General features: G+C 40.8%; 1 protein-coding gene across 4 annotated transcripts in view; it reads right to left on the bottom strand.

Annotated features, from left to right (window-relative positions):
• Window positions 1-448: 448 nt before the first annotated feature.
• The window catches only part of RUNX2 (runt related transcription factor 2), a 221,188-nt gene continuing 194,221 nt past the window's right edge, over window positions 449-27,415 (bottom strand). For 3 of the 4 annotated variants that reach the window (XM_025383818.1, XM_025383820.1, XM_025383819.1), the window contains one exon: window positions 449-4,710. In XM_025383818.1, the coding sequence (XP_025239603.1) occupies window positions 4,232-4,710 (479 nt within the window). In that variant the 3' untranslated portion in view covers window positions 449-4,231. Of the gene's footprint in view, window positions 4,711-6,255; window positions 6,322-27,415 lie in introns of all 4 variants that reach the window. The other variant, XM_025383817.1, reaches the window with a different exon arrangement.

The raw sequence follows: 27,415 nt of genomic DNA, 5'->3' as shown, positions 1-27,415 counted from the left end.
TGGGTGACTTTATTTTTAAGAACCCAAAAGAGATGTGGAAAAGAAAACAGACTAGCCTACGTCTGGGCTGCCTGAGATCTTCTGCTGAGAGCCAGAGGTTCACTTGCGGGCTGTGTTTATGTTCCCAGAGACGAGAATCATGAAGCCATCAAGACTGCATCTATACCCCTGATAGGTCCCATAGTTGGAATAAATGGCCTTACTCAAGGTGAGCACTCCTTCCTTCAGACACAAGCTGGTAAGGAAGTGAGTTCACTGCTAGATTCTTTGCCCACCCCTCTCTAGGAATAGGACAAAACAAGACACCGTTTACCAAGATTTTTTTTCTTCTCCCCAGTAATATAGCATCTCTTCTCTTAACAAGCCCTGGCAAATGCCCAGGTGTAAGCAGGAGTAGACATCAGACTAGGGAGAAACCGTGAACAAGAAAAGACCCAAGGTACACACATAACAAAACCAAAAAAGCCATTTTATTGAAAATTAAATTCAAACTTCAAATTAATATTACAATCATGAGAAAAATGCCAAATAATTCAATTTACAGTTGCAACATACAATACAAATAGTCCCTTTGAAGTTAAGAGTAAACTCATCCACAATCATGACCTGTGGCACAAAGCGGAATTTTTACAATATGTGCATGGAAAGCAATTCTTGGGCAATAGCAATTGGAAAAAATAAAAAGGAAAGCTTGTATTTACACAAAATGCTACAAATATTTTTGTTCCACAGAAACCTAAGAATGGTAAAGCATATCCAAAAGAAATGGAATTTTATTCAGAATACCTAAGAAATTATTGTAAGTTATGGTTTTGGCTGATATATTTCAAAGTACTGCATTAAAAAGCAAACAGTTATTTGTAAACATGAAGTAAACAAACATCTAAAAAATTCTCACACAGAAAATATTTTTAAAATGCATTCGTTTTCTAAAAACAACAAATTCAAGGTTTGGAAGAATTATCTTTTATTATTGTTCTTTCAAATACCATAGGTATAATGGTTACTTTTGCTAATGCTTCGTGTTTCCATGTATTAACCTGGAGTCTGGGCAAGTCCCTTTCCTTGGAATGGAGGGAATCCTTAAAGCCGTACACACATCTCCTCCCTTCTGAATTTATCACAGATGGTCCCTAATGGTGTGGACTTCTCTGTTCATTTTGAAAGGGCCCTGGCAGGGGAGAGGCGGTGAGACCATCTAAAGAGCAAACGATAGTTAATCTGTCGAGTTTCTCAGTTCCAGGCTGAATGTTATTCCACTAATCTAAAACCAAAGCTGTGGTACCTGTTCTGGAACTCTGACATGGGTTAAAATTTGTGAGACAACTGAAATGGATAAAAATGTGGCTGCGTTGATCACACTATGCATTCCAGCAATGTTTGTGCTACATAGAGAAGCACGCTATTTTAATTCCCAGGCACTAGCACATGGTTCCACAGTAGTAGTAAGACTTTGCTTGGGTCTTGAAATCACAAATCAAACACATGACCCAGTGCAAATTAAGGGTTCAGTAAGAAAAAAAAAAAAGAAGAAGAAAAACAAAATTTTAATCCCTAGACCGAAAAAGGGCAGAATTTGTTCTAAGAAATGTGAATTACCCCCATTGGGGTGGTTGGAGTGAGGGTGGAGGGAAGAAGTGCTTGAATTTTTCCCAAGGAAAAAAAGCTTCTAAAGTGTTTCTGGGTTGCTGCCTGCAGCCACTATAGTAACATTTCAACACAAAAGCGTCCCTAAAGTCACTCGGTATGTGTACTGTAAACTTAAAAAAGCCCTTTTAACATTACAAAATAATGTACAAATATAGTACCTTTTTAATTAAATAGGATGCAGCTGGCACTGGCGGTAACATTTTTATGTCAATTAATTAAAATTGAAATGTGTAACCAGACACTGGCTTTTTTAAGTGCTGCTGAAACAAACACATATTTTACACTTACAAATAAATGGACAGTGGTGTGCTTCAAGCTACCACACACAAACAATAAATAGTATCAATTACTACTTCCATCTTACTTAAGTAATAGAAAAGTGGCTTATTTATCTAAGCATACTTGGTATACAGCCTTTAGAAGGCAAAGTGTTTTGTTTTCCCATCCATTTTTATTAGAAGGAGTCAGGATGAATTCCAAGGGAGACTCCCAGGCAGGAAGCACAGGTCCAGCTGCCCCACACGCTGTCCTGCAATGCTGGGTGGCCTAAAAAGGTGGGTTTGAGAAGGACCAGAGAACAAGGGGGCCGTTAGGGGTTGAAGGCAAATCTCTGCTAAATTCTGCTTGGGTGGGTGGAGGATTCCAATGAAGGGACCCTGACTTTTCAGGGAGGACAGCAGGGATTGGCCTGGTGGCGTCATTAGACGATCCTTGTTTAGATTAAGGATTTGCACTTGGAAATCTGCCATGTGACTGCCAGGAGTGGTCAAAGTGCATGCCACAGAAGGGCTCTAGCTCAAATTCGTACACAGTAGTAGACACCAAACTCCACACACCCTTGCCCTCCTTGGCCCTCCATTGTAAGAAATACAAATGTCAAAGGCTGTCTGTAGGTCCCCACGGGCCATATGTCCTCTCAGCTCAGCTACCTGCTGGAACCTGGCTGCGTCTTCAGAGGACCTACTCCCAAAAGACAGTGATGTCATTCTGCTCCTCTAAATGCAAATTCTGTGGAAAGTTGCCAGTGGGGCCTTGGGTAAGGTAGATTGGGCTTCCCCTGATGTGTTGTTTGGTAAGGCTGGTTAGTTAAGAGTCCCTGGTGCAATTTTGCTCTCCTGTACTAGGTGTCTCATAATTGATCTTCTACCCACATGTGTGGCTTTAAGCTGACTCTGTCTTTGCTATGAAGCCTGGCGATTTAGAGTTTTGCTTAACTATGAAACCACAGAACATTTTTCTGTAGTTCAATGATTTACTTGTGCTTGTCTTTTTAATATGACAAGAGTCATAATTACCCCAAAGAAATTAGAAAACCACATCACTCCAGCATTTCATGCTGATAAAGGGCTAAAGGTTGTTTTATAAATCCCTAATTATTGCTTTAAAAGGCAAAGCTGTGTTAGAGGCATTCAAAGATCTGAAAGAACTAAACATAACATTTCCTTCATACATCACAAAAACAATCTATATCTAAAATGTTTGGAGATGGAAGTATTTTTTAAAATCACATTGTGCCTGGATGAACTGAAATTGCTTAGCAATATTTCAGATATGGCTCTAGACCACTGAAGAAATTTGTTATTTAATAAAGAGCACTTTTAGAGACCGAAGTCAACATATCAATACACTAAGAAATGTTTCAAGGGTCCAAATGTCATTAAATAATTATAAATATATCTTTAAAGTTATATGACCATTCACGTTAGCAAGTTACCTCAGATTTTACACATATTCATAATTTAAAAAAAAAGAAAACAAATAACACATAGCCAAACGCAAACACTATCTATACCAGTATGGCTATAATAATGTATTGCCATTTTCAGTTTTGCATAAAAGGAAAAGGCAGGTTTTAGGGATGGGATTTATTTTTGGTTCAGTGGGGAAAGGGGAGGAGGAGTGTTAAAAAAAAGTAAAATAAAATAATCTATCCTGATCAGTTATTTTTGAAGTCACTTTCTTAGAGCATGGAAAAACAAACAAACAAAAAAAAACGAACCCAACAGTTCAGATGAGGACCTGCAGCATGTCTGAAAGCAGAAATTGGAAGAGTTATTCTGAATGATGGTACTGTGATGGAAGCGTCCATTCTACCTCATGTCCCTTTAGTGCACCTCAACTGGTTTTGTAAGCTGTCTGCGGAGGGCACTGGTCCATACACAGCTGCCACTGTGAGGGTGTGAGGTTTCAGAGCACAGAGAGGAAGTGGCTTTGCTCTTCTCCCTCCTGAACCTGGAGTCCACCTCTCTGAATTGGCATATGAACAGGTTATTGATGATAACAGACCAAACGACAAAAACAAAAATACCTTTTCCCTTCTTTGTTCCTTTGTAAAAGTACATCTTAAATAGTAAACAATCTGAAGCTCAATTGCGATTGTCTCTCTTGAGCCTTCTGCTTCTCAATATCTACCCTCTTATGGCTGCAAGACCATGACTGAGTGAATGAAAAATCTTCTAAAAAATAGGCACTTTGTAGAGAGCTAATCGATATACATATATATGCACTCTCTCTATATATGTATATATTGATACTTGTGGGATGTGGCCCCCAGATACCACTGGGCCACTGCTGAGGAATTTCAATATGGTCGCCAAACAGATTCATCCATTCTGCCACTAGAATTCAAAACAGTTGGGGAACTGCTGTGGCTTCCATCAGCGTCAACACCATCATTCTGGTTAGGCAAATTTGGATTTAATAGCGTGCTGCCATTCGAGGTGGTGGTGCATGGCGGAAGCATTCTGGAAGGAGACCGGTCTCCCCCCGGCACCATGGGAAACTGATAGGATCCTGACGAAGTGCCATAGTAGAGATATGGAGTGCTGCTGGTCTGGAAGGGTCCACTCTGGCTTTGGGAAGAGCCGGGGTAGGGTGGTGGCAGGTAGGTGTGGTAGTGAGTGGTGGCGGACATACCGAGGGACATGCCTGAGGTGACTGGCGGGGTGTAAGTAAAGGTGGCTGGATAGTGCATTCGTGGGTTGGAGAAGCGGCTCTCAGTGAGGGATGAAATGCTTGGGAACTGCCTGGGGTCTGAAAAAGGGCCCAGTTCTGAAGCACCTAAAAATTATAACAGAAGATGGAGGGAAAAATCTGTAAATATCAATTAAAATAATGATAGAATTGTTACAAGAAAAAAAAAAAAAAAAGAAAACTTTAGCTTTCCCAAAAAGGAACAGCAAGTCACAAACAGACCTTCAAATGCACCAGTCACTTTACAGTCTTTTTTCCCCCACTTTGTAGTCTTAACAGCATTGATCCTTAAATTTTTCACCCCAGAGAATCCCAGAGGGCTTTAAAAACCCACATGTGTGCCAGGTCAGTGTGTAAACCAACCCAACACTCTGATCACGTAGGTTCACTCACCAGACTTTAAGACCAAATCCTCATGGATTTTTTTTCTCTTTTTGTTTCTCGTTGCACTTTAGATATTTGAAGTCAAATTTTTACTAAGTCAGACAGGTTTATTTTCCTCAACTCAATATAAAGAAATTCCAAAATAATGTCTTATTGTTATTTACTCTTGGCAGGCTCCTTCATCATGAAGGAACATCAAAAAGATAGCTTATCATGTTCCTATCATTTCCTTTAACGCCTTAAAGGAATTTAAAATCTTGTCAGAAGTCTCATCTTAGCAACAGTGAAATCAAACCAGAAACTCATAACTTCTCTGGGGGTAGACAGGGAGGGTCATAAGCTACTAGATCAGTCGGTTTTGAAAGTGGGAGTTAGGAGGCACAAGGGGGCTGGGTACCTTAGGAATCACTGCATTTCAAGTCTTGATGGGAGACTTGTGACCTGATTTAGGCCAGGTGCTGACAGTAGCGGTTGCGAGAGGCTCACTGCCTAGGGGAGATTAAGAGGAGGGCACTCCCCACCCGTCTCCCAGGCCCCAGCACCACATCCAACAGAACGAGCTTCAAGTCAACTTGAAGCAGTAACCTGAAGGCAAAGATGGTTTTCCCCTAAAACGTGAAGCCCTTCACGTCTAAAGCTAACGATAGGCCTCCTTAATAGATGTTTCTGGTGCCGAACTTATGAAACCACCGTTATACACCATTTCATGTGGAAATCAGTTTTCTGAAATGCTACAATCTTGTAGTTGTGATCTTTAAAGACTGGGTTTACTATTTTTCTACAATTGACAGAATTGTGACAAGCCCTTTTCTAATACCAGTACTCTTGTTAAGATATTGATCCCTTCTAAAATATTTTGATTATTCGGATCTCATATATTTGTTTTCCCTACAGCTTTTAGCTATAAAGGAAAGCACTAAATAATTCTTGAGGACTTTAATGAATGGGTATTTCTTCACCTCATTTTTATTCAGACCTTGTTCTCGGATATTACAATGTTTATTAAGGGAATAATCCGAACACTTTTCTTTAAGGGTGCTGACTGAAGGTTGTTAATTTTTGTTAAAATGCACACTGCTTATAATCTTCATAAAATGCAAGGGTTAAGTGCCATGATGTGCATTTGTAATATAAAGTGACTCTTTAAAAGCAATATATAGTTAACAAAATTTACAAATCGGACAGTAACAACCAGACAGCCCAACCCAGCCCAGCCCTGCCCAGCCCAGCAATTGTTAAAAGTCTCACCTGCCTGGCTCTTCTTACTGAGAGTGGAAGGCCAGAGGCAGAAGTCAGAGGTGGCAGTGTCATCATCTGTAAAATGAGGGGGATGAGCTCTAAGTTCCCTTCCAGCTCTAATGTTCTATGACCATGAATTCCAAGAGAGAAGGAGAAGCAACAGCCTTAGGGGAGGGGTAGACAGAGAGGTTCCCATGCCTCATTAGTATTTTTCCAGAACCCGCAGGCCCATAAGCAGAGGGTAAAAGCTAGGGAGCAGCTTCTAAGGCCAGAAGCAAACACTTTCAAGATGAAGAACCAAAACTGACATAGCCCAGGCAGTCACTCTCTGCTTTTTATAAATTCTTCCATCCTCAACTAGCCTCTACCTATTCCTCCCCAAAACGAAATTCTGACAAGCTTAAGTTTAAAAATGTGGAAGCAGTGATTACGACAGAATCAGAAATGGGAGCAGATGCGCCACAACATCTCCCCCACCCAATGCTTGTGCCCTGCCTCGTACAATACAGAGGCCAAATGGAGGCCACAGCTGTTCCTCAGGCAGCCTCTGCATTGCAGGGCATCCAGGTGACCTTGAGCTGGCAGAACTAATAGCGATGGGCAGGTCACTTCTGTATGCATTAAGTTCAATAGTTAGATCATATAAGAAAAACCAGAATAATGTGAACAGTGTGTATCAGAAAGAAGTCGTACTTAAAACCCCAATGTGTGCCCCCTGCAGAAGCATGGAGTTCACACAGATAGACACGTTAATGTAAAAACTGCTTCTCAGGTGTATTTGTACTTAAAATACACTGTAGTAATAATTACAATTCCGTACGGTTTCACTTATTTTGATGCAGAAACCTCATTAAAACTCTTTATGTGGGGCCCTGGCAGTAAACTCCAATATGGTTTTGAATTTACTCCTCCCCCCTCCTTCCTCTCAATTTTACCTGATACATTTTGCTGATGTTTTTATTGCCCATCACACGCCAGGATCACTGTACCTTTTTGGTTTATAGATGCTAGCTAACACAAATTGACATTCATTTTTCAATTAATGAGCTCTGGTTATGGTTTATAGAAAACAATGCAACAAATTTCCGCTAGGTTTACAGTATTTTAACCAATCACTTCTAGGCATTTGAGTCTTAATGTCTTGAGAATGGACTCTTTCTTGACAAAGAGCGCTAATGTTGACTTGAAAGGGATTATAGGATGATTTTTCAACTTACAAACAATAGAATTTTCTGGAATTTGTTTAGTCATTTTATGTTACCAAGAAATGTTCCTGAAACATGTTGCAACATGTTCTGTAGGAAGAAATAGCAGCAATTTGCTCTAGTACCACATGAGATCCCTTATAAAATAATCACAATAGGGTGGTGGCAGAAGCATTAAACTTAAAGACTATAAACTCCTTCCTAATCTTCAATTTTTAAAATAACAATTGTTACAGAAGCAAATAATAGCATTAAATTTTCTTTCATTGAATAAGGTTGTATCTTTGCTTCTAATCTCTGTTTTGCACATGAACTCAGGTTTTCTTCTAGAACCCCTTCTTGGGCTCTTTTGACATTGTATCCTAAACTAGTCATATCTTGTGTCACCAACCACACTGAAGCCACAAACTTACAAACACAGAACTGGATATTACATCAACTAAAGTAAGCAAAATGTAAATTTGACAATTTATTAAGAGTCCACATTATGAAAGCCTAGAGTTCTAAAAGTAGTGCAACCCCAATCTGATTTTATAAATATAAAACCAAAGCTCAGCCACTCCCCCAGTGATACGCCTGGTACCCTCAGAGCTCCCAAGAGCCCGTTTAAAACTCTCTTTTCTTTTTTTTTTTTTTTTTTTTTTTTTTGAGACGGAGTCTCACTCTGTCACCCAGGCTGGAGTGCAGTGGCCGGATCTCAGCTCACTGCAAGCTCCGCCTCCCGGGTTTACGCCATTCTCCCGCCTCAGCCTCCCGAGTAGCTGGGACTACAGGCGCCCGCCACCTCGCCCGCCTAGTTTTTTTTGTATTTTTTAGTAGAGACGGGGTTTCACCATGTTAGCCAGGATGGTCTCGATCTCTTGACCTCGTGATCCGCCTGTCTCGGCCTCCCAAAGTGCTGGGATTACAGGCTTGAGCCACCACGCCCGGCCCGTTTAAAACTCTTGACTACAACTTACTGGATAGATAAAGGTGGTTTGGAGACATTTTTAAAATAGCAAGGAATAACTTGCACAAATCCATTCTTTTTGCTGTTATCCATGTTATCTCCTCCATATACAAAGTACATTCGGCTATGAGGCTTTGCTGAACAGTGGAGAAGTTGAGAGTGCTATAGCCAACACTAGATGACTTGGTGCTAAGAGTTTTAAAATGGTATGTGCCTACATCTGGGGGTTCCTGGGGGACTGCCAGGAGTTACTAGAAGCCCAAGATAATCATTGTGCATTTTCCCAATGGGCTGGTTTTACTCAGCTTGGGGAAAATAATACACTACACAATAAACACGAATATGATGTGGAAGAGAATGCAACATTTACGTGAATTTTTAGTCAAAGTCAAATAAAAAATCACCTCAACAAAAATTTTCCACTTGTACAGCTTTAGGCTATGCTCCCAGATCCCCTAAGCTACTCCAATATTCCATTATGCTGGTTGAGGAACTCTGATGGAAAAGTCTAAACTCCTAATTTACTGCTTAGGTAATGCAAATCTAACCCCTGTTTGACAAATAGGAAGGGTGATATCTAGAGAAAGGAAGCCATTTACTCAATATCACAAAATCACAGCCACAGCTAGACAGACCTCTCTGACTTCTAACAAAGGGTATGCGATCTTAGTTACCCTTAAGGAATCTGGTTAACATGATCACAGATCTATCCACACACACACACACACACACACACACACACACACACACACACACCTCTGCTATCTTAGAGGTTGGTTTGCCTAAATGAAAAATACTTAAAATATCTCAAAATACTTACATTGACTCTTCTGCTGCCTAAGTGTTGCCCCAGTGAGAGTTCCTATCTTTGGGATATTATTAACAACTCTTTCAGGCCTTGTTGATCTAATCTGCTAAATAATGGGCAATTAGTTTAGTTGCTCAGGGCAACATGTGAATGAGACCAAGGTCAAGGGTATGATCCCCTTAGGACCTGCTGGCTTCCTACAGATGCATTTCATTCCAAAACTGCTGTCTACACCCCTAGCCAAAGCCAAACAGCTTGCAAACAAATGTAGCTGTCATAAAGAGAGCTGCAAGAACTTTGCTCATTAAAATAGTAACGGTAGTGGCAGCAGCAATTTTTCACAACCTAATATACACAGGGAAGAATATATTAATAAAATTTCCATGGAGTGCAAATAAAAATAAAATCACTAATAAAAGTAAAAACATCTTTCTCCTCCTCCCAAGGTCTATGAGGGAAAAGGAAATAGCCTCTCTTTACCCAACTAGGTTTCTTGGTCTTCAAGTGGAAAGTGTGTGAAACCAAGATAAGGGGGAATCAAAGAGAATGTCTGATCTCCAATTTTCAGGGCCTGCAATCCTCCACGTGGCATCTTTCACACACTGCTTTCCAATGCTGCTTATCCTGAGTCAGGTTTGGCTCCCACTGAGAGTAGCTGTGGAGGGTAGAGATGTGTCTGATACTTTTTTGCCTCCCCTAACAGTCACACCTGTGTTTGACATTTGGAGGCCTTTACCAAGGCCTTTACTTTAACATACATTTTCTCATTGACTAGGCCCCCAATAAATAATGGTTGGTTGATAGAAAATGGGTAAGGTGATCTGTAGAACAAAAAGAAATTGGAATTTGAGCAAAATAACATACTAGGTACTTGCCATTGGGGCTGTCAGCTGGGAAACCCCATGCCCCATGTCCTCTTGGCCTCTGTGCGGTACATTCACACATCCCTGTGGAGCAGGCAGGTCGGGGCAGAAAAAAAGGAAGGGGAGCCTTGAATCCAGACTGAACATATGTTGGCATATTCAGAGTCCTCTGCCCACTTTATGTGAGGGGATAAAGGTACAGAATGAAAAGCCATCATACTTCTCAGCAATGAGGTGTTAACTTCAAAGCTTCATTGGGGCCTTTTAAATGGTAGGAGTTATTGCTTCAGCAAATCTCAAATAAATCCCAAGAACGTTTTATTAACCCCCTCTCAGAGTTCTTTCTACTGGAACATGTAATACACAAGACCTACGTGGAGCTGCTCTCCCCTGGTAACCAAGAATCTTCTCCCCCTTTTAAATGTTTTGGCTGCCCCCTTACCAACAGCTCTATTATTTAATTTCCTATTTTACTTCTGTTCCAATAGCATTTATTTTCTGTATCACTCTTTTGCACCCTTACTCACTCTCTTACTGAATTATTAGCTGTTTCTTAGTCTGTTTTCTCCAACTATAAAGTCAGCTTTGGATGGCAAAGAATATGTTTTCCTCTCATAGCCCTCTCAGAACCTAGTACATTGTAAGAGGTTAAAATGAAAAAAAAAAAAATGTGGGTGCATGGTTAGATGGATAAATGAATACATAAATTAGTCTAAGGATTGGGAACTCCGTACAATAACTCTGTACAGTTTTAACACAAAAGAAGAAGATATGAAAAGCATTGAGCAATGCTGACATCAAACCTAAAATGTAACTCAAATACACTCCATACTTATAAAACCTTGTAAAACTCTCCTTAAAGAGCATTCAGAGCTATTCCCAAGCATTATCGCATCACTTGACCTCACATTGCAGACAGGAGCCCCCAAAACAGCACTTGACACTAGTAAACGGATGCCTCTGGTTTGTTACCACTGTTATTTCCTCTTCAGTCCCAGCACCTGTCTTGCCTCCCAGCCAGTATCTGGGTGTAGATCCACACTAGGGAGCCCCGGGGAGACTAGATGAAGGGGAAAGAGGGCCAGGTCAGAAACGCATGGCCTGCTGTTAGGTAAGCATACTCGTCCTTCCTCATGATCCTGGGTTAATTGCTGCCACTAAGATCATAATCTTTGAGTGAGTAGCTTAAAGGAACAGAGAGTGAAACTAGCATCTTGTTTGAATTTTTAGACTAGTATGCAGAAGCAGAAGTCAAGAGTCATCAAGAATCGTAGATGAGTTCCATAGATGAATTTTATAGACACGGAAGCCTGCAGGCATGGTAGATCTGAGCGGTAACACGAGACTCCGACACGATTCTCCGTCCCAGCTCCAGCATTCTATTCTACCTCTGCACCCTGACAGAGCATGCAGGGTGCAGAAGAAAACACAGAGGGTCTGCCTTGAGCTTCTTGAGATCTGTATTCTATGAAAACACACACGAAAAGGGAAATTTTTCCACTTACTGCCTTTTTAAGTCACACAGGCAGTAGGGCCTTAAAACAAGAGTGTATTACCCCTTACTCAAGCATAGGCCAGCCACCTTTCAAAAGGCATATCTGAGCAATTCTGTAATGAAGGAGTGAAAAGGAAGGAAGCTATGTGCATATTCAGAGTCCTCTGCCCTATTTCAAAGTCATATCCCACTGCTCCTCAGCATGGCCCCTCTTCCTGGAGGAGTGATATATACTCAGGACACTCAAGGGAGCTTTGCCCATGCTCTCCACAGCACCCATGGCTTTCCCCCTTCTCTCTGTCAGACCAAGGTAAGCAAGCACTGTCTTCAAATCTCACCACTACATAAGGATTTCCTGGGCATACAAATTCTTACCATAACATTTCATTTATCAAACAAACCTTGGACATTTATGTAGAGAAATCTTACTGCTGCACACATTCCTAAGTATTATCATTGGTTTTAGATAAGAATTTTCATTTTCCAACTAAAGAGGAAGCAAATTAAGAGTAAGAACGACATATCCAGATCCCAGCTAATACACAGTATGGTGCTGAGAAGACAGATGCTTCAAAAAATTTTGCTAAGCAGATGAATTACTACCAAAGTCTCAAGCAGGCAAGCATGACAGAGGTAGAAATGCTATATAAACATTATCCAAAAGTCAAATGTAGACTATATGCAAAATATTACTTTGCATTTTCCACACTGAGGTTCTAAGAGACCAATTTTCTAAATTTCCCGGAATTTCTCCCCTCACACTAAAAAATGATCAACTATCCATCACTAACTTAGTTTTACTTTTCATTTCATTAGATGATAATTAGGAAAATGTACCATATATGGAAGACATGCAATGGATCATCCTGATGGAGAAGAAAGCAGCAAAATGACATTGTGAAATCATTTTAAGATAATGAAATGACCAGCAAACTCCATTCTTTTGTAAAAGAGAGGGAAAGTGCCTCAACTATCCAGTCTAAATATTTGTTTTCTGTGTTGTAATGAATTGTACTTTTCCACTGCACGCTCAGAAATTCTGAAAGAACTAGCTGATCCTAAGGCTAAGAAAGTATGTTATGCTGAAGGAAAAAGAGAGAGAGGAAGAAAAAAAAAAAAAAACTGGCAATTTTCAGAAAATTCAGCCATTCCTTAAACCCACCCAAATTTTGAGGATATTGTTGGAAGAATATATTTCCTTTTGTAAAGGGAAAGGGGGCAGGCAGTAGAAGTGTGAGTGAGTGTGTATGCATACAGGGAGGGAGAGCAAGGGAAGGAAGGAGCCAAAGATGGAGGGGGAGAGAAAAGGGAGGAAAAATGAGAGAGATCTTCCTGCTAGGCCTTGATTAAGAACTTTTTAAATCCTAGGAAGGGTGGATAGTCTTTGAAACCAGATCCGCTGCAGGAAGGAGGCCAGCACCCAGGACACCGTGTCTTTCAGAAGGGGCCACCCACGGTGCCGTGGCAGTCATATGACTGCCCTGTCACATCCTGAAGCCATTTCCAGCCCATGCACACGTCTGTGCTCCCATTTAGAGAGGATGGGATATATTGGGAACACATATGGAAACACTTTCAGAGAATCAGTTTCCATGAAATTCATAATGAGCCAAGTGGCTTCAGATGTGGTTGCGTTCCTCCGATTAGCCAGAAAAAAAAAAAAAAAAAAAAAAAAAGGAAAAAAGGAGGAAAAAAAGGGACAAATCCACCCTTTCAGACCTTATTTCAGTTTCAGAAAAATTAAAAACCACTAATGACTTATGGCTACCAAAACATGGAGAGAAAGAACTAGGAAAAACGAGGGAGAGAGGTTTAAAAGTGATAGCCTTTCCCTTCTAAAAACAACAGTTTCAATATCGGTAATCTTACCTTAAATCAGAGAGAGGCTTTCCTGCGATGATATCTGCCTAGAGTGGCATAATTAATTTTCTGACATCTTGGCAGGAGGTTGTGCGCATGTGCAAACGAGGGGGTGGGAGGTGGCGGGGAGATGGCGAGCGAGGCAGAGGCTGCAAGACCAACCCTTATTTGATAACATATGTGGTCAATTAAGATTATTTTAAAAATTGCAAACTAAATGATAAATTGTTCCTAAGTAAATCTTTCAAACAAAAGCCAGAATTCAGACAGGACAGCCTGGTATTTTCCTGTGGCCTGCGCTAGTGGTAACTTGGGCTATATTAAAAGCAGAAATTTATGAACTGGTTGAGATGTTATATATTAGACACCAAAGCCTAACTGATAGGAAGGCATGAAATACAAGAAGTGGACAAATGGAGAAAGGTTTTTAAAGAGGGACGTTTAACTGATATTAGTAAGTTAAAACATTATTTTTGTATTAAAACAAAAACATACATATTCTAAAATAAAATTCACATACATTCTCAGATAAAACAAGAGACATGAAAATATTCTCCTTAGGGGACTTGGGGTTGTTTTGGGTTATGCCAGAAGATCGGGGAGAGCAGGGGTAGTGAAGGAGCCCTTGAGTTTCCTTTGCCCTTTGAGGCGCTCCCGTGGAAAAATCTGCGCGGCGTTTCTTTCAGGCTTGGTAGCAAGCCTGAAGCCCTGGTGCAGGAATGTTCTGACTTGAAGCTGCTTGATGATGGGCTGGGAACTAGAACCGTCTATTGCTTAATAGACGAGTTAGTTGCTTAGTTCCCTAACCATATGAGTCCTATAAGTGATGGAACAGCCACAGCATCCCATCGTGTTAGCAAAAATTGACTAAAAGAGTGGCTAACCAAACAACTGGGATTCCACGGCTCAGATCTGCAGAAGCACTCGATTGAAGCACTCCCACTGCCATTTTGTCATTAAATCCTCTGTGAGGTAGCAAAGTCACTGGCTGTAGTTTATGAATGGCAAACTTAAACTCAAAAAACAGTGAAAAAAAACCATCGAAGTTACAGATCAGTACATGGTGGCCCACGACCCGGCCCCAGACTTGTGGGGGCTTTGCTGCCACTGTCTCCCCTAGGGTGCAGGAATTTGGGGTCATTTTCATGTGAATTCTAGCAGCCTGGCCATGGCTACCAGGAAGGCGATGATGAAAAGCCTTCTGACCAATTATCACTGACAGCCCTGGGGATGGAGGTGGAATGGGAGGCAGATGCATTCACTTATTTGCCATGCTTGACCCAGCCCCAGAATTCTGATATTGTCTTTACCACTGGCATTCTGAATGATATGAAGCAAATCATGTTTTATATTCCTTAGTCTCATTGCATGAGACACTTGTAAGCAGGAATTGGTAACAGTACACAGCAAATAGCCAACATTTCCATCCTAAAAGGGCATTCCTCCCTACCCGTACTATTTGAACTAGTAAAGCCAGAGAAGAAAGAAACCGAACAGATTGGGTCTCCAAGCTAGAAAATACATAAATTGAGAATCAAAATCCTGAAATTCACGATCAACCTCACACACCTAACTGCAGATCCAGTCAAACTCTTCTGGGGAAAAAAAAAAAAAAAAACCATGACTGAGAAGAGAGATGCTGATTGAGGTAGGAAAAGACTATGAAATGGATAATCACAACAAAGTCCACTGTTTTCAGATAGAGTTTGAAGAGTTCTAGTCGGACTCTGCTTCTTAAAGTAGGACTCAAGCTGCTCCTTTAAATCTAAAACCTACCCAATCTAAGACTACACCTGTAACCGAGACTAGCACTGGTCCAGGAGAGACGCCAGGGAAAAGGAAGAGTCCACTGCAGGCAGCGGCTGCTTTCAAGTCCAAATCACACAAAACCTGACAAGGTGGGGTCACTATTTTTTCAAAAAAAAAAAAAAAAAAATACAATTTCCCAAAATAGATCTCAAAAGGCTTGGTGTCCAGGTGTGGTCCAACAGCCCTGAGGCCATCCTAGGCTTTAAAGCACGTGGCTCAAATTGCCTAATGCCCCTAGACCTAGGACTTGAACCAGATTACTAAGTGCTGTTCAATCTCTATAATTCAGCTCTAAAAGATACAACTACCCCAGGCCTAACACAATCCATATTAATCTAGGATCAAAGCCACAGGCTTCAGCCTCAAACTGTATGGTGCGAGGACCTATGCTTATTTTTGCCCTTTCTCCCTCTACAGTCAGATGCAGCCACTTACCTGTTGCCCCAGTGGAGGCCTGGGCTGACCATGCCCTGGGAGGGGTTCCTGCCCCAGGAGGAAATACATAAGGGGCTTCCGGGTTGTGACAGACGCTGGCTTTACATTCGAGGTTCACTTTGTGTGTTGCATCTTCTGCTTGGGTGGTTTATCTGGCTTCCTGAATCTTTATCTTGTTTGACTTTCTGGTTCCTTGGGATTTCCTTGTTCATGTCTGCCTACCTGTTCTGTGACTTCACGTCAGGTTTTTTCGCTCAGGTGTGTGTGTGTTTCTAGACTCTGTGTTAAGTGCACACAAACATTTGCAAGAGCAACAATCTTGTCCCAACTTACCTTTCCAGTCTTGTGTCTCATTTTCCTTCTCATGAACTCTACAGTCCAGACATACCAGACCCTCTTCCATCTTCTGTGCTATCCTGCCTTTTCCCACCTTCCTGCCTGGGTTTACATTAGCCCCTTGGCCCTTAGTATCCCCCTAGCCCCCTACCCTATCTCAACTCCTTAAAATTCTAAACAGCCTTTAAAATCGACCTCACAGTCCCCAATTGCTGTGAAGCTTCTTCACATATTCTTGCTTTAGCCCACAGTAACCTCTCCTTTCTCTCTGCAGGCAATTAGTTCTTCATTTGTATCTTTCTTATAAGTTTGCTGGGGGAGCAACAATTGCATGGTCACCTCTACTAGCCTTTTTTTTTTTTTAATTTAACTTTTAAGTTTAAGGGTACATGTGCAGGTTTGTTACACAGATAAACTTGTGACTCAGGGGTTTGTCATACTGATTATTTCATCGTCCAGGTATTAAGCCTAGTACCCGTTAGTTATTTATCCTGATCCTCTCCATCCTCCCAGCCTCCACCGTCCATATGTGTCCGTGTGTTCTCAACATTCAAGCTCCCACATATAAGTGAGAACATGCAGCAGTATTTGCTTTTCTGTTCCTGCATTAGTTTGCTAAGGATAATGGCCTCCAGCTCCATCTGTCTTCCTGCAAAGGACATGATCTCGATCTTTTTTATGGCTGCATTCAACTAGCCTTTAAAAAATGGGAATGCTGTCCTATTTATCTTTAAACACACCATCGCCCCTCTCAGACTTACATACAAAAAGTATTTAAATGTGTGTCTAAGGGAAAAATGATGGCAATAGCAGATTTGACCTAAATCTGCTAACTGCCTTTCCTACTTACTCTACCTGTGTGTACCTGAAAGGGTTCAGGTTAGTTGTGGAGCCACAGCTCCGCCCTGACTACCAGTTAGTTCTGCAGCGAGTCTCTTGCTCTCCTCTGTCCCCTGGCTTGCCCCCTTTACCCTATGAACAAAAACTGTTTCTGATGTTTCCAGTCCCAGCAAATCATCAGGTCCCACATCAACCTACCTCTCAAAACTCATCATGAAATGATAAGCTAACATCTCAGATTTTGCTTTTTAAGTTTTCACTGTTTTTACATACTTTTAGTTTTACCTTCACCAAGAGCCTGAGAGGTAGGCAGGATAGGCACCGATTGATAAGGAAGCTTCATCAGAGAAAGAAGGCACCGTCTGGAGGACACAGCTCATTAGTGCAGAGCTGAAATGAACGCATTGGGTTTCCAATTTGTGTCCTTTTTTTCCCCCAGTAGAGGTGCCTCATTAGCATCTACTACTTTTCATCCAAAGTCTTGAAGACAGGAGGGCTGGGCGTGGTGGCTCAGGCCTGTAATCCCAGCACTTTGGGAGGCCGAGGCAGGCGGATCACGTGAGGCCAGGAGTTCGAGACCAGCCTGACCAATATGGTGAAACCCCGTCTCCACTAAAAATACAAAAATTAGCCAGGCGTGGTGGAATGCACCTGTAGTCCCAGCTAATCAGGAGGCTGAGGCATGAGAATCGCTTGAACCAGGGAGGTGGAGGTTGCAGTGAGCCGAGATTGAGCCACTACACTCCAGCCTGGATGACAGAGTGAGACTCTGTCTCAAAAAAAAAAAAAAAAAAAAGATGGTATTTCTTTAAAAACAGGGCACATTTCAGTTTATATTTTTAAAGTGATGACTGGTATGCCTTCTTGCATTGGATGTTTATATCCAGTGACATCAAGAACCAAACTACTACCTTTTATTTAACTGAAAAACTGACTTTGCAAAGAATTTCTTTCTCTTTGTTGCTAGGAATTAGCCTAAAACCATGTACAAGAGTCTTCCTGCTATCTTGAGACAATGCTCCTTATGTAACTTCCGAATCCAAATGCGGTGTTGTAGTAACTCGTTCCTCTGACAGTCGCAGCGTTTTTCCACTCAAGCCCTGCACACAGAATTAACTCAAAACTTCTGCAAGGAAAACGTCCCTTTTAGAGTTTGATTTGGCATCAGTTTCAAAGAGCTGTTTGTATATTTTAGAATATGTAGAATTTTCCTTTGATTGAAAACTCTCTTTTAACAATGGACAAGAGATGATTTCTCTTCTGAGTGATTTAAACAAAAACAAACACATCTTAGTTACATAGAGCCTTGTTCTCAAAGTGGTCTTTCTGAAAGAAATCAAACCCTACAGATTGTTAAGCATTTGGCAAAAGCCTTCAAACAGCCAAAGCCAAATAGCGAAATTTTCCTTGTTGTAGGAGATAAACAAATACTAGAGTAAATTTTTAAAAAAGTAGAACCTCCTTTCACTTTCTACTCTGCTCGATAACATTCCCCTCTCAACACACACACACACACACACACACACACACACACACACACACACCTTCAGAGGGGTTTCATCTTCAATGTTTATTCCTGGTGCTATAGTAATAAACTCGCCACAAATGGACATTTTCAACATCTGTTTGTGGCTGTTCCCAGACATCTTGTATTTCTTTGGGACATGAAGCCCTCTGTCTCCCAAGTGTAAACAGACACACCTAATTATGTATTAAGGTGTCTGAGAGGAGCTACTTGTTTTGATGACCGTTAAAAAAAAAAAAAAAAGAAGAAGAAGAAGAAGAAGAGCCCGGTCTGCTTAGCTCGCTGTGGGATGTGGGATAAACACACAGTAGTCCAGTAGTAGCTTCTCAAACAGTGGAAGTTCTCTGCCTGCCAAGGACAAAATCCAAGTCCTATTTTTCTCAGCCTGAGAATCATGTCCACTGAGTCCACTCCAGATGTGGACCAAAGGAGTCAATGACTGGGCAGGAGAGACAGTGCTGCCACAGATGCAGGGCCACATCTATTTACTCTTTTCATAAGGACTTAATTTTCGGGTGAAAAGAGGAAAGGTGCAGAGGAGGAAGAGGTCATTGGGGGTTCATTGTTTTTCTTCTTCAGGTCAGGAGAAAATAATTCTAGAGTGTTGAACTAGCAACTGGGAGATGTGGGTTCTGGTCACAGTGCTGTCCTTGCCTCGCAGGGTGATCACAGTGAAGTCCCTTTCCCTCCCCGACCCACACATTCTTCTTCAGTAAAATGAGGGGCGGGGACGAAATCATCTCTGTGGGTTTCCCGGCTCTAAAATTCTGATCCTGCTACATATTGGACAAGTCTGAGAATTCCAAAAATACCTTCAAAAATTCTACTAGAAATACTGTTCCTGTAAAGAATGGTCCCCATTCATTAAAAAGCAGTACTTGTTTTCAAAATGAGGTAATAAATCTATACATTCAATGTGAAAAAAAAAATCCAGGTTTTCTATGTACAAAATGTCAATTCAAAAATTTAGGATCTTTTCTAAAAATTAAAAAAATGTAATTGTTAACAACCATTCCCAACACAGGCCAAAAGAAAATGGGAACACTACTAGCTTTTTAAGAAAGTCTTTCATCCTTAAATTTAGCAGTAGAGGAAGTTAAAACTAACACTTCAGGCTCACATATTCGATGGGAGATATCATGTGAGTTATTTTTCTTTTTCTCTTCCAGATTATTTAAGCAAACTCTTTGATCTGAATTATCTCAAGTTAAAATAAATGATTTTTTGTATCAACCTTTCCAGCTCTCGCCGGGTAGAATATATTGCGCATAATTTAAGTAGCTTTAAATTTCCTTGTCCCACATATAAAAGAATATATTTTGAGGCTTTTTTTTTTTTTTAGACGGAATTGCACTCTGTTGCCAGACTGGAGTGCAGTGGCACCATCCTGGCTCACCACAACCTCTGTCTCCTGGGTTCAAGCGATTCTCCTGCCTCAGCCTCCCGAGTAGCTGGGACTGCAGGCGCGTACCACCACGCCTGGCTAATTTTTGTATTTTTAGTAGAGACGCAGTTTCACCATGTTGGCCAGGATGGTCTCGATCTCTTGACCCCGTGATCTGCCTGCCTTGGCCTCCCAAAGTGCTGGGATTACAGGCATGAGCCACCGCACCCAGCCTCTTTTGAGGTTTTAAGATCTCATTAATGTGTACATTTTAAATTTCTAGAATAAAATTTATGTTTTTACAAAATTGGGAGGTAGATTTTTCCGCTATTATTTCTGGTTAGGGATTTGGTCCACTTTACTTTATTTTGGGTTCTCTGATCTGCATCAAACCATGAATTTTGGCTACTTAGTAAGGATTAATGGTGTTATCCAGGTATGGGCTGGAAAGACTAGTGATACAAATATTCCTCTTAGGATGATATCCAACAGGCCTTTGTAGCAAAGTCTGATTCTGATATGGAGACTCCTACAGCAATGCAGAGTAGGGAAAAGCACATCCTGTGGAGCTAAAATACCTGAAATTGAGTTTTCACCCTCCATCTCTTTCAATTGATGACCCTGAACAAATCTCTGAATGTCTCTGAGCCCCAATTTCCTACTGGCAAACTACTGAGTGTAATAGTATTGATACTCCAATGCATTGTGATGATTAAATGAAATAATGTCTGTGAAAGTGCTTTCTATAGATGTAAAGCACTATCTAAGTATTATTAATACTAAGTCTTACTACACATTTATTTTTACTCTCACCTTTGGACTTGGTTGTAAAATTCTTCCCATCTTCCCCAGCACTTAATTTGTCTTAGGTTCTAACATGATGTTCTTTATCTGTGAGCTTTAAGTACTTTCTGCCATCAGAAAAGAGCTATTACAGAGGACCCGATCGTTTTTTTTTTTTAATTTTTATTATTTTTAATTTTTAATTTTTAATTCCCTCGCTTATTTTTAATTCCCTCACTCTCTGGAGTTCCTTAAGGAGAGCAGTAGAAGAGTTCAAGGTGCCCTCCTAAGATGCCTCCTCCTTTCTGGGAGTCCTCAGTTTGTCTGTACATATTCTGTTGCACCTGCCCAAGTCTCCACTTCTCCTGGATGACCAGCAGCATCCTCTGGAGACAGCAGCTTGATAGGCTGCCACAGTCCACTTGTCATCTAACTGCACTGGGCCATGGGCCTCTTCATATGCAATATGTTACGATGGGGGAATGCAATAACCCGAACTCACAGATTGTACTTGTGCCTATCTCTTTGTTCTTCCTGTTTCCCTCAATGTTAACCTGTTTGTTACACTTGTTGGAACTTACTTGCCACATTTTTAGATAACTGAAGGGATTTACCTCCAATTCGCCTTCTATATAACCTAAAGTGGTACTGCTTATTTGATTTTCATAAATTTTTACAAAGATTATTTTCAAACTTCTAACTAGACATTCTATAATTTGCAGTTTGAGATTTAACCTTTTCATTAGAATGGTGGTAGGAAGACCCCTGGGAGAGGTTCACTTTGGTGAAATAGTTTTTCTCTTTTAGGTACCAGGGAATGTGGTAAAGTGCAGGAGGAAGGCAACTTAGCCATCTGAAGAAGCCGTGGCTTTGCAAGTCCGAAGCTGACACCTCAAATACTAGCTTGCAAAGTCTGCAAATGGGTTGAAAGACAACCACATCTCCAGTTCCCTCGTTTTAAGGCACTTAAGTGTCTAGTTACCTATCTCCTAACCCACCTGTGCAGTGATTTTCACTATTATACCACAGTGGTGTTGTAGTGAAAAAAGATCAGTACCAACGCCTTGAGACTGGAGCGGGAGGGCATGAGTACAAGCAAGTCCAGCCACTCATCTGAAGAGGAGGGAAATTCATTATACACATGTGTATTGTCAGGACTCAGACCTCTTGGCTCATGGGGAGAAAGCACGCCTCTTTCCAATAAAGTACCCTACCAGTTTTATTCCTTTTTAAAGTGACTGTTTTTTTTCCCAGTGGCTGTTATCTGTTATCTGCTGCTTCTCACTCTAGTGAGAAAATTCACATTACATTTTTTCACCTCCATTCTCTTTTACTATACCCTGCTAAATGAAAAGGCCAGGGAGAAAGGTTAAAAACTAGGTTTGACAGCCAAAGAAACAGCCAACCCATCACCTGAAGCTCCAATCTATGAAGTTTTTGGAGCTCTGAGAATTATTCTGGATTCCCTATGATGACACCCTTTGAATTGTATCTTCTATTGAGTCCTTGAGCTTCCAAAACTCAAAATAAATCCATCAAATACATTTTAGGTAGGTTTGGTCACTGGGAAATGTGCTCTCCGGGTCCTGATTTTATGACTCTCCTTTCCTTTAAAACAAACTAACAAATGGCTGTAATGGTTTTCAGTACATACACTTCCTCACTTCGGGATTCCAGAAAGAAAAGAAAGCTGTGTCCATGAAGAAATGGAATTTCATTACATTTTAAACAGGAAATATAAGAAAAGCTGTTCATATCTGCATAAGATCTTGAAGCTAACTTCCAGAGCCCCAAATTTAGAGTTTCTTGAGGAGGAATCTCCTTTTAGGGCACGGTTGAAGGATCTGAGAATGGAGTAATAGCTTACTACAACTGTGATGCCAACAGACTTACCTGTTTAAAGCCTTCTCCTTTAAGCTTGGCTTGTGGTTATGAGATTCTGCTTGGAACATTTTCCTCATCCCTTATCAATTCAAATTCCTTGCTATTTAAGATAAGCCCCAATTTCTCAGTCCTCTGAAGAAGCTGTTCTGGGTACTAACTCCACAGGGAGGACAAGTGCTTGTGTCTCACCTGGACTGATTTTTCTCAATTGCTGGATATTAGCTCGCCAGCCTGAAGGAACTGCTAGCTTCTTGCCTAGGTGTTTCTTCACTTCAGAGTTGTTGCCACACACTGCCCAGTGTGATCATCTAATGACTGCCTGCAAAGCTGGCCTGGTCACACCTGCATGCACAATGGTTTCCATTGCAGTGCATCTTTTTTTTTCTTTTTTTTTTTTTCCGAGACAGAAGTCTCCCTCTGTCACCCAGGCTGGAGTGCAATGGCACGAGCTAGGCTCACTGCAACCTCTGCCTCCCAGGTTCACACAGTTCTCCTGCCTCAGCCTCCCCAGTAGCTGGGATTACAAGTGTGTGCCACCACACCTGACTAATTTTTGTATTATTAGTAGAGATGGTGTTTTGCTATATTGGCTGGGCTAGTCTTGAACTCCTGACCTCAAATGATTCGCCTGCCTAGGTCTCCCAAAGTGCTGAGATTACAAGCTGGAGCCACCGTGCCCAACCTAAAGTGCATCTTAGAAGCAGAAGAAAGAACTGGTGTGTATGAAAGATACAGAAGATACATTTTGAGGATGAGAAGAACATGGATATGGTTCGGCTATGTCCCCAACCAAATTTCCTGTTGCATTATAGCTCTCATAATCCCCACGTGCCATGGGAGGGACCTGGTGGAAGGTAACTGAATCATGGGGGCAGGTCTTTTCCATACTGTTCTCAGGATAGTGAATAAGTCTCATGAGATCTGATGGTTTTATAAAGGGGAGTTCCCCTGCCCCTGTACACATTCTCTTGCCTGCCACCATATAAGATGTGACTTTCTCCTCTTTTGCCTTCTGCCACGATTGAGGCTTCCCCAGCCATGTGGAACTATGAATCCATTAAACCCATCTTTCTTTAGAAATTACCCAGTTCTTGGGTATATATTTATTAGCAGCATGAGAAGAGACTAATACAAACATATAATATTGTTTCAGTCCCCAAAATTCATCTCATCATTGTACATCATTGTACTAAAATCTGGGTTTGCATGGTGCCAAGGAAGGAAAGCTATTGGAAATCAGAAGATTAACAAAATGTGATTACAGAAAATTAATAATTTTCAGTCAAACAAAACATTTCAGATCTCAAAAATGGATTTCTGGCCTGAAATTTCCAGGTTGGTCATTCTGTATTCATTTAATAAATCAAGTAACTCCTGAATTACCACTTCACTTAGGGTGTATGAATAGTGTCTAAACATTAATTAAACTTGTATAAGATGCAATATTATTCCTTTTAAAGTCAACTAACAATTGGGAGAAAACATTAGTAAACATTTTGATGATACCAGCAAAATTCTCTCTCTACTCCAGTGTCTCTATCTCCACCACTTGCAGGTAAGCCCAAGCCACCATCCTCTCACTAGGGTGACTGCCACAGCTTCCTAACCACACTCCTTCCCTCCTCCCTACCCCTGTTACAATTCTCCACCCAACAGCCAGAGTGAGCTTTGAAAAATATAAATCAGTGTATATCAAGACCCTGCTTAAAATCTGCCAAATGGCTTAACACTGCACATAACAGCAAATTCAAACCTCTGATCTTGACCTGTAGTGGTCCTGCATGACTTGGACCCAGCCTATCTCTCTAACTTCATTCATCTACACACTCCAGCCACTGAGCACGCCGCTGAAACACCCCACAGTCTTCCCACCACTGGGCCCTTGCACTAGCTTTTCCCACTGCCTAGAATGTCCTCCCTTCCTCCTGATCTTGACAGGGCTAACTCTTTTTTGTTATTTATATCTCAGCTTAAATACTGACTCCTCATCATATCACCCTATTTTACTTTTTTCATAGTACATACCCCTAGATAATATTTTATTATTTTCAATTGCCCACCCTTTGGTAGTAACAGCTAACATTTCTTGAGTGTCAGGCATTATTCTAAGGACTTTACATATATTAAACTTTACATATATTAAACTATCCTTTAGTCCTCGTGACAACCTATTAAAGCAAGTATTATTATTATTATATGGTCATTTAACTGATGTGGAAATTGAGGTTCAAACAAGCTGAGTTACCTCCCCACAGGCACAAACCTAGTAAGTAAAGAAGCCTGAATTTAGACCTGACTCCAAAGACTGTTTAATCATTATGCCATATGCCAATAGAAAAGTTCCAAGAGCCTTTCTGTCTTGTTCATCAGAGTATCTCCAGTGGGTAGAACAGTGTTTAATAAATGAGTAAATTTGATGTTGGCAATAACTTGTGTTAATAAATATTTTTATCATGTGGTCATAAAACACTATGACAGCAATGTTTCATTAAGAGAAAGCTCATTATGATTCAGATCATATTTTCTTTAAATAGACCTAATTTCTTTAATATAGAAAGCCTGGTCCTGTGATTACATTTATTCTATTATTAACAGAATTCATCCGTTTTAGTAACCCTTAGCTTATAAGGTTCTCATTTCTCCAGTAAGATAAATTACCACTTATAATGTACCATTCTCATGTAAAGAGGGTTAACAAATAAATTACATAAAACCACGCAAGGGTATGAGAGATGTCAGTAACATTCCTTAATTTTACATTAAATCTGGGATTTCAAAAACTGTCTATGGATTCTGACACACACGCACATATATAAGGCTTCACCTCAAAGACAGGTTCAGCTGTGGTCAGGTACCAAGATCTAAATGTACAGTTTTTTGGTATTAAATAACCTGATCTTACGTTGCTTCTCATCAGAATCTCTTAACTGAAATATAAAACAAAACTTTTCCTGACATCTATCAGAGTTGCCCCTGTTAATTTAGCTCTTCAATCAAATGCTATATTAGCCTTTAGTGTTATTATTGATGGTGGTATTTAGTTTTCCTTTTTTTGGAGACAGAGTTTCACTCTGTCACCCAGGCTAGGGTGCAGTGGTCACAGCTTACTGCAGGCTCAGCCTCCCTGGCTCAAGCAATCCTCCCACCTCAGTCTCCCAAGCAGCTGGGACTACAGACACGCACCACCGCCCTGGCTAATTTTTGTATTTTCTGTAGAGACGGGGTTTCGCCATGTTGCTGAGGCTGGTCTCCAACACCTGGACTCAAGCAAACAGCCTGCCTCAGTCTCCCAAAGCTAGGATTACAAACATGAGCAACAGCACCCAGCCAGTATTTAGTTTTCTGATGTGATGATTACTAAATCTCTCCTGCAAGAAAACCTGCCCTTTCAGGCCTTAATTTAGAATCACAGATATCAAAAGCTTTATGATGTACCTTGGGGAAAAACTAGCCCAACTAACTCAGTTCACGCTTGAAGAAACTAAGACCTAAAGTTAGTGACCTGCTCAAGAACTCAGAGGCACATCCGAAATTCAAAAGACAGGCTCCTCAATTCCCAGCCAAGCCCTATTTCCAAAACACTGTCAACGATGCTATGAATGTTTAATCACCACTCTAGATGCTTGAGTCATTTTCTTCCCGATAAACCAAATCAATTCAACACAATTTTATTGAGCAACTGCTATTTTATTAGTGTTGAACTCAATTCTTCTTTGGGAGGCAAGACCCAATTCAAAAGTTTCAACCACCTGCTGGATTAAAGCGGTTGTGTGAGGTTTTATTAACCCTTCAAAGAGTATCTCTGGCACCTGCCAACTTCTAAGGTTAGAGAACAACTTTAACTTTCTTTATTAACTGCCCTGGGGGCCAAACTCTTTCCTTTTAGGTCAGTTCCTTTTCTTTTCTTTTAGGTCAGTTCTCTACTATATCTTTTCAGACTGAGTCTCACTCTGTCACCCAGGCTGGAGTACAATTATGCAATCTTGGCTCACTGTAACCTCCGCCTCCCAGGTTCAAGCAGTTCTCCTGCCTCAGCTTCCCTACTAGCTGGGACTACAGGTGTGCACCACCACACCCAGCTAATTTTTGTATTTTTAGTAGAGACGGGGTTTCACCATTTTGGCCAGGATGGTCTCAATCTCTTGACCTCGTGATCCACCTACCTTGGCCTCTCAAAGTGCTGGAATTACAAGCGTGAGCCACCAAGCCCGGCCTCTACCATATCTTTAAGCCACACTGAGAATGTACTGTTTTCCTAAGGTGTAGTTTGGGAGCTTACAAGTTTGTTTTCTTTAATGATGATACCATAATGCTATTATCAGACTTTTTCCTCTTTTCCAAACCTGTTTTTATTTCCTTTGTAGTTTTTATTTAGAAAAGGTTCTTCTTAATTTTGTATGGATTTATTGTAACCACATCAATGGGTTTATTTATTGATTTTTCATGAATCACTGCTCTCCTTGGCACAGGTCAAGGTGTGTTTGTAACCATCATTATATGTGTTATTTTTATTCCATCAACTATAGCATTGTTACTAATTACCACAGAGAGCTGGAATGGTGACCATTTTGGATACAGCATGAAACAGCAATAAGCTTTAGATACAAAAGCACGGGGCTTCTCCTAGTCTCCCATGCTTGGCTGCATAGTTACGGGTTGATCACTTAAGGTCACAGTCTGCAAAATACATGACATGTTTCTACTTTAAAAAATCATTTGAGTTATTTAGGAACAATGTTGCCTGTGCAGCATTTTATTTTTATTTACATTACTTTTGTGGATTTGAAATTCATTAATTTATTGAGTCACATCAAAAAAAATTTAGACAGTATAGTCAAATGGGGTACTAGATTTGCCTCAGACCAAGTTACTTAAATTCTGACCCAGTCCCATAAAATATGCCTTCCTGTTTGCATTTCAGGAAGACAAAAAATAAATCTGAAAATGACTTTGAACTATCTGAAACAAAGTGTTGTCCACAAATGACTTTGAA

Source organism: Theropithecus gelada, chromosome 4, assembly GCF_003255815.1.
Source record: "Theropithecus gelada isolate Dixy chromosome 4, Tgel_1.0, whole genome shotgun sequence".
Classification (NCBI taxonomy): domain Eukaryota; kingdom Metazoa; phylum Chordata; class Mammalia; order Primates; family Cercopithecidae; genus Theropithecus; species Theropithecus gelada.
Note: the sequence above shows the minus strand (reverse complement) of the source record. Positions and strands in the feature narration are given on the sequence as shown.